The 8,385-nt window shown below is 42.6% G+C and overlaps 1 protein-coding gene across 6 annotated transcripts in view; it reads left to right on the forward strand.

The window, feature by feature from the left end:
- LOC101853898 (hexokinase-2) overlaps nt 1–8,385 on the forward strand; it is a 68,838-nt gene that overhangs the window by 8,233 nt on the left and 52,220 nt on the right. For 2 of the 6 annotated variants that reach the window (XM_005089905.3, XM_035970134.1), the window contains exon 1: nt 7,345–7,685. The exons of 1 other annotated variant lie outside the window; for it this stretch is intronic. Coding sequence is in view for 1 of the 5 variants with exons in the window: in XM_005089904.3 (XP_005089961.1) it covers nt 3,930–4,079 (150 nt within the window). In the remaining 4 variants the exon portion in view is untranslated. Of the gene's footprint in view, nt 1–3,756; nt 4,080–7,344; nt 7,686–8,385 lie in introns of those variants that run through there. 3 more of the 6 variants (XM_005089906.3, XM_035970136.1, XM_005089904.3) reach the window with 2 other exon arrangements.

Genomic DNA, 8,385 nt, shown 5'->3' on the forward strand with positions numbered 1-8,385 from the left:
AGAGAGAGAGAGAGAGAGAGAGAGGGGGGGGAGAGTGTGTGTGTGTGTGTGTTTAGTTTTAGTAGAGGGTTTACGGTGCTCGAAACTGCATAAGGTCATATGAGCGCCAGCACTGAATTCGATTCAGAGACAGATATTTTTAACGTGTTCTTTCTGCACCTTTCCTCCTCACCCTTTAAAAACTCGTCCCTGTTCATTCTTTTGCCCTCTCTTTATTATGAGACGAAGCTTGTCACCAAACTACCTGTAGGGTTGAAAGGTAAGGAACGCGTTTCCGATTGGCTGCTGATCAGCAGTCACTAATAATTAGCTCTGATTGATTTGCAATGTCGAACTGTGTGTCTCGGTGGGGATCGTGCGTCTACTCGATCGTAATGTCTTGGCATTTGTGGAGCTTATGGCCCTGTTCCAAGTTATAGGATTGTGTTCTGTCTTTCGACACTTTGCCCAGTCGTTGTTTCAGGGGTCATAATTTGTCTTTTGTCTTGACGCCGAGCCAAGTCCCAATATTTTTCTTTTGCTGTGTGTTGCTTGACTTTATAAACTGTTGACGCAAACAAGTAAAAGTCGTTAAAGGTCATCATAGTATCTTTAGCACGGTAATAATGTTTGGAAGGCGACCAAATTACTAGTGAAGCTTAAAACAATGATGATGAAGGCATTATTGTAGCTGATGGCGAGAGTTATTTTTTGAAGGTGTGCATGAGCGTGGGGTTTTTTTTTTTCCAATCATTATAAGACGGGGAGGTGGTGAGGGGTGTTTGTTCGTTTACCTGCCTCTGATGTTAACGTCATTTTTCTGTGCTGTTGTGCTGTGTTCATACGTTATTTTCTCGATCAGAATGGATTTTTTTTTAAAATTACCTGTCTAGGGACTTACACAGCCTGACAGTGTCAATGGTGCGGTGAACTCTGACGTCATGCTTCTGCATATGAAAGAAAATACCTTTGGCCTACTGACATTGCTATGACCTTGGAACCGTCCTGGTACATACTCCTCTCCTATTTCACATACACTTAGCTTCTGTCACGGGGGTTTGTGCACTGATGCTTGTCAGTAGCTCTTCTGGCTGAGGATTTCGCCGTAACCCTGAAAAGAGCAGTGGGTCAGCCTACACAGCTTGCACCTTGCATAACGGATCACAATATAATGCTATTACAGCGGTTTGGCAAAGCTGTTAGACACTAGTAGTTGAGGTCGGCTCCATTCTCTCTAGCACAAGCCGAGAAACTGGCGCTAGTTGACTCGGGCTTGTGTTCCAGTGTGCACATCTCATCGCGCTTAGTTCGGTATTATGATCTTTTCAAATTGTCCAACGTATTGTTTCTCATCCGCCTTTGGCGGGTCGCGCTTGTATTTTTCTTTCTTTTTTGTTTTTTAAAACTCAGTTCATTGTATTTGCATTTTTCTTCTTATGTTATTGCTTATTGTTATTATTTGTTATCTTTATTGTTATTGATGTTAACAGTGCTTTGTCCTGATCTTTTCGTTTATTGAATTATCACCCCCTCTCTCTCTCTCACACATACCGAGTGAAGTGATAGGTCTTATCGGAACTGGAGTTATATAGACTCTTGCAGCCGTTTGCGATTCGGACAGAGACAGTTTGAAAGTCCCCACTAGTATGATTCGCTGACCGTTGCGAAGGCTTGTTTTGTTGGAAGAAGTATCGAGGTCCATCATTTCGCGTCAAAAGTAGATTGTCATCCTAGTCTGGTCTCATTGTCTCATAGCGTTATTCTTAACACTCTCCGGCTTAGTTGTCCGATCATTCGCCCTAGACGCCTCGAGTGATTTCGAATTATTTTGGCACATTCGGAAAGGGGTGGGGGGGGGGGTGTCAGCCTCAGTACAAGCGGACTTACATTTAAAGATCTTTTGGTCTGAACCATAAAACCGAGGGGGAAAAAAACAACCAACAAAATTATCGCAACATGCAGAACAGCCAGAGATTTTTTTTCTTTTCTTTTCTTTTTTCTTTTCTTGTCTTTTTGTTTTGTTTTGTTGGTTATGTTGATTTTTGGTAAGTTTTGGCCGTGTCATAGATTGACCTCGTGTTTTTGTTTTTTTCTTGTTTTGTTTTTTGGTAGCTTGACGATCACGCACAAACATGATCGATCGTGACATCGTGCACTCCCGTGCCGCGTGAAGAGGATGACACGCCCATTCCTTCTGCGCTCACACCAGCACGCCACCGCTCTAATAGATACTGTGATTGTCTTCTTTCTCTCTCTGTGGGGGAACTTGTTGGCATCGTTATTGTTTACTACGCATTTTTGGCATGATTTTATGGAACTTTATAATCTTATAGAATTTTTTTTTTTCTCTCCTTCGTTTTCAGAATGTTTGGAATATTTACATAGGTTGTGATAGCAATCCTCATAATATGGCACGATATGCATGTACAAAGTGTTGTTGTTCTTGAGGGAAAGGCTTTTCAAGCCTGACATCGCTATAAGCGTGAGGCTTTCTGTCGTTTATTGTTCGATTGTTATGGTTTTTGTGGAATGTTTTTGCTGTATATGTCACAACGCGCAGTGTTATTGTTCCCGCTAGTCTCGCGTTGTCACCATGGCTGTTGTTCCCCCCAAAGACCATGCCAATGTAAATTTTTTAATAGAGAGAGATGACGGTCCTCTTCTCCTTCATTGCTTGCAAAATTCATGTGCAACTCTGGGTAGGGGGAGGGGGTGCTGCGTGGCCCTGCCAACGTGACAGCGATTATGACTGTGGCAAAGCCCGCCCGAGCCCAGTGAAAATGAATTATCTAGGTCGATGCAAGACGAGCATCGACCATGTTTTTAATAGCTCCTGGGGATCAGTGAGTGGCAAACCGCGTGTTGACGTGGACAATTTGCCGGATAGTGCTTTGAATGACCTGGTGATTTCCCTGTTCTTGTTGTCTGTACACGCCAGATGTGCCCGTCTGTCAGCGGCCAAGTAATTCCGTGTGGGCATTCGTGTGAATGCAATTAATGCCATCCCTTTTTTATTGTGACAGACAGCCTGAAACAGCGTGTTGAGAGAATTGAACAGGTCTAGCTGTTATCGTTTTCTCGTGTGTAAGATCTGCTCATACTGGATTAAAACTGACCTTCGCGAACAATTTGAAAGTGAGATTTTAGATTGTAGTCTCCCTTTTTATCCTTTCAATTGGAATGGAATCACCCATGTTTTAGTGATAAGGCGTTGTACTTGTATACATGATATTTCGGGAAAGAAAAGAAAGAAAAAACAAAAAAAAAAAAAAAACAAACAATCTATGACATGAGATAGATATAATTCCTGTTGGTTTGAAAAATGAATAAAACTGTAAAGCCACCTGTTTCCAATAACGCTTGCACCCAGCATTAAAACAAAATTGTTACCCGTAATAATTTATAGGGCTTAGTTTTTATCGTTTGTTCGAACTTTGCAGGTTGTACGGTATTGGTTTTTATTTTCTAAAGAATGAATCGGTCTCTGCTTTGTCAAACTGTACAACATCAAAAAGTAGACGAATCCATGTGCAGTTTTTAGGAACGGGTTCAGGTGAAAAGCTTCTGGGTGTCCCAATTTATTTTGATTAAATCCACAATTACAAACCGCACTGTCGTCACACGCCTAGCAGAAAGGCGAGATGGTTTTGCAATGTTCTAGGCGCACATGTACATAACAAGCACGTGAGCTCTCATTTAGTAAAACGCGTTGTGTTTGTTTTTCCTTCTCTTTCTTTTAGTTTTGTATCGAATGAGTCGATTGGCCTAATCGAGTGCTGTGTCTTTCGTGAGTGATTGAACTGACCACTGCGCGAAAATTGAGAACCCATATATCGTTGTTGTACGTGTTTGCAGACTTACGTACGCGACTACAAGTGTTAAGAAAGAACCCGAGAGAGTAGTGAACTTTGACAGTACTTAATTGGGAGCCAATTTCAGTGAAGGAGATCATGAAATTCCTCACGCATACCTATCTCCGGCTTCGTCAGTATGTGTTCAAGGTGCTGGGGCTGCTGGCTCGGACCCTGCCTATCACCTTTTTGGCAGATCGCAGGAAGGTCAAGGACTCCTCGGATGTGGATCACGGATTCACCAGAGAGGTAAAGTTAAAGGTTAAACAGTTTGAATGGTGGGTGGTTGGCGGGTGCTCTATGTGATTCGCTCCTTCTTTAATATCAAATATCCATCGTTCTTATCTCTCATTTTTGTGTATGTTACTCTCTTCTAACACCAAATTCACTGCACGTATATGCTTAATTGTGCTGCAAGTGCCATAAAACTCTTTCTGAAACAACCCCTCCCCCCAAAAAAAAAGCAACAACAACAACAAAAAACCACAGTTTAATCTGACGTTTTATTTAGGGTAACAATAACAGTCTTGCTTCTCTTACAGTGGGTTGGGAGTTAAAGCGTATTCACATAAACTCTCGTGACCTGCTATTCCATTCATTTTTTTCCTGTCCCTTTTCCTTTTGGGTTTCACCGTCTCTTACGTTGTTTTCCTTGATTGTATATTTACCTTCTTTAGTCATGTCTGATGTATCTCGTTAGTGGATCTGTCACAATCTTAGTTGTGGGTGTTTGGCGGGTGCTCTGGTGTGGTGTGATCCTTCTTTCCTACCAAACATCTGTCATCCTAATCTCCCCTCCTTTTTGTGTTTGTTACTCTTTTGCAGCACACTCTAGTCTTTGGCACCTATAATGACCTTATTGTGTTGCAAGTGCCGTAAAACATGTACTAAAACAAAAGCAGTTTTTTGTGTTTTGAGTAAGCCTGTCTTATCAAGCTTTTGGCGTAAACTATTTGATTCAGTTCGATCTGAGTCCTGTTGATGCTTGACTACTCTTTGTTTTTAGATTGGGACCTCGTGTCTGAACCCTTGAATGACTTATGTGTGAAGTTCACTCACTCCATCGGTATAGTTATTCTCTTGGCAATGTTTCAAGTGCATTAAATTGTGGCGTTTGTGTGTCCAACAGGCTGACACGCTATATATGCGTCTCTTGGTAGATTTCGTTTGTAAATTATGTGGAACAGGTACGGTTGGGGTTATTATAAAGTCGTATAAGCTTTAACGTTCAACACTTTGGCAGCCACTTCCCAAAATTTCGCCCCCCTCCCACCCAGAAAAAAATGACCCCTAAAAAAAATAACAACCAAAATCTAGAGTGAAGAGGGAACAAAAATCAAAAACAGTTCTTACAACACAAACAAAACCAAAAATAACCAATTAACTTTAATGCTTGGGTGATTCTCGATCTAAAGAGAGCCGTATTGTTTTTGTAACGTCCTGGACCCATGTTTTGGGAGTTGAATTGAATCTGTCCTAATGCTTGTGCGGGTCTCAATTTACCATCGTCACGATCCCTCCTCTTTCCAGACCACTGCATAGCTTAAATTATCTCTTGAAAAGAATACCCGTGTAACCTTAATGTCCTCGGGATCCTCATGCCTTTGCACCGCACAAAAGGAGAATACAATTAAGGATGCACGTATGTGATGCATCTGTCGCCTGTCTGTGTCTCTCTACCCCCCCCCCCCCCTTTCCCCTTGTGTTTTATTGGGGTTGCCAATCCTCTATCGTACCGTTGGATTTTTTCTTTTGACCTTCAACTCAACATGCGGCTTGGTGACTGGCTAGCTGAGAGAGAGAGAGAGAGAGAGAGAGAGAGAGAGAGAGAGAGAGAGAGATAGTAATGGTGCAGTTTGCCCTTGGAAGAGCAGTGACCGTAACGAATAGGGGAAGGGGAAAAAAGATCCCCCCCCGCCCCATTTTCTCCCCGGGAGGAAGATGGGAAGAAATATTACAAGTCAACGAGCTTTGAATAGGATAACACATTAGACATAGACTTAAACCATGCGCATCTGTTTCTGTAGTACATCATATAATGATTCTCCAAACGTTTTGGTTGAAACCCATTAGTATTTGTTAGGTGTAGACTTGCCAGTGATCTACACTCAAAAGTTATGTACCAGTACGACATTATGGACCAGGTATTACCGCTGTCTTTGATATTTGTTTGTTTGTAATGTGCGTATACTTTTTGTCGTCCAGCTGTTGGTCTTCTCTTTTACCATGCCGGTCTGTTGGATACAATGGGTTTTGTGTTGTACTGCTGTGCTGTGCAAATGACCTTGGTTTGAATCGTCAATTTGGCAGTCTCAGTTCTCGGTTGTTTTTACGGTATTCCAGCCACTTGAATTCTTCAGTACTGCATGAGATGGTCGTTGAAATTGGAGGTTGGGTGTTGACTTTTTAAAAACATTTCCTTTTTTTAAAAACGTATACATTGTATTCTTGATTTGTTTGTACTGGAATGGGGACCCTTTCCACTGGGTCTGGCAACTTGGAGGAGTTAAAAAGAACTGTGCTCCAAAGGTATTTGGGGGGGGGGGGTTAGAAAATAGCAGTGCCCCAAAGGGCCAAATTGGATTGGGTTGTTTTTACAACTTTTAGAAGATACAAATGTCATTTCACGTTGCTGGTGTGGTATCTTGTTTGAAGGCATTTGCTGGATGTATTTTCATTTTTCCATACTCATTTATACGTGCTATTTGAAAGGGTGATTCCACATTCTCATAGGTTTTGTTTTGGTCCGTAGAATATTGGTTTGGCACTTCGCCTTGCACGCAAAAGATGTGAATTTGATTTCCTGCTACGTAAAGTTGGTTTTGTCGAGTGTCTCCGCCTTCCTGCTGGGATGCTGTATCCCACTTAGCCCTGATTGGACCAAGCACTAACGGGACGATGGGGACGTGAAACGTTCACGATTATTTGTGTGCCTGGTTTCATACACATTTATATTCTGACCCACATTTTTAGATAGATAAAACCATACCTTATTATTAAAAATTTATTCTTTGTGTAATCTGATGCCGTATTTGCAGTACATTGCGGGGTTGGCGAATGCTCTGGTTGGGTTTGCTCCTTTCTTATCAAACATCTATCGTCCTTATCTCTTTTCTTTCTTTTTTATGTTACTCTCCAGTTGCACCTTTAATCTTCTGTACTTTTATGACCCATCTGTGTTGCAAGTGCGATAACACTCTTTTTAAAACTTAAATGAAAAAAAAAATGCTGCATATTTATGCAATGCTCCCACTAGAGAAATGTGACGGGTTGACATAGTTAAATGAAGCGTGTTTAATAGTGAAAAAAAAAGAAGAAAATAATCCGTTCAGTACAGCTGTAACAAAAAACAAAACAAAACCGCAGTCTCATCCCTTCGGGCCGCGGGCGGCTGTGTTCCTGCACGTGTGGTTGGTTTCCCCATTATGATGCGGGGGAGGTTCCTGCTCCTTCGTTCCAGCCGTTCGTCAGAACCGCTCCAGCCGGAGTGGCGCAGCGCGCACATCGAAGAGGGATCAATCGATACTCCTCGGCACTCGGCAGCCATCAGTTCAATGCCGTGCTGTCCTATTCCGTCCGCGCTCTCAAACACATACACAAACACACGCACACGCACGCGCGTTTACACAGAGACACACTACAGAAGTGGCACTGGTGGTGGCTGACGACATCAACCCACTGACTACCTCTCGCGGTATCTACTGTTTTCAGCGATTTATGCTCTTCCGGGTTTCCTTCCTTTTTTTTGTGTTCTCCATAATACGCGAACTCACACTGCCGGGCTTCTCGTTTGAGCTGCCAGTAGATGGTGTGAGGTTGTGATCGCCTTGCTGGAATTTCACGTGCCGTGCTTTTGTAGGTCTTCCCTGGAGTTTACTTTGAAGCTTTTTGAAATGTGATCCTTTTTTTGAGGAAGTGTTTGGTGAATGCCTGCATTTTATCGTTTCTGGATCTAGTTTGGATTTGTTAAGGGTTCGTTTGCCGTGTGCAAGGTTCTTGCGCTTGATGGAAATTAGTATGTTGAGTGTGAACATAATCTCCGCATTCTTGCTCGTGGTGTCGCGTTTTGCTGCTCTGGGAGACCAAGTGTTATGCACGTGTACGAGCTTTTGACTACCGTATTCGGAGAGCTAGGGGAAATGCTTTAGAATATCAGAAACAGGGAGTGAGAGGGGGAGAGAGAGAGAGAGAGATGGGGGAAGGGGGGTCCATTTGTAGTTTACTTTTATTGTAGTTGTAGGAATTGATAAGTAAACGATGTCGACTAAATTATGTGTATGCTTTGGCTTTGTGGCGTGTGATGATTATAATATTCTGATGGCAGCTGCTTTTGTGTTAGTTTTTGTCGAGTATGGTTCCTGTCTGCACATGTGCCCCTCCGACTGTGGGTGCGTGACGTCACAGATAGTTTTACTGGTCTGGGGTGATTTCTAAATCAGGAGTCTTGAGTCTCTGTCTGGGACGTGTGTCGCGAAATCGTCTGTCTTGTTTTGGAAGTCATGCTTGCGCATTGTGCTCTGCGCGTGGTTTCTTTTGGTTTTGTTGTTGTCTGTTG

Source organism: Aplysia californica, unplaced genomic scaffold, assembly GCF_000002075.1.
Source record: "Aplysia californica isolate F4 #8 unplaced genomic scaffold, AplCal3.0 scaffold00010, whole genome shotgun sequence".
In the NCBI taxonomy this organism is placed as follows: domain Eukaryota; kingdom Metazoa; phylum Mollusca; class Gastropoda; order Aplysiida; family Aplysiidae; genus Aplysia; species Aplysia californica.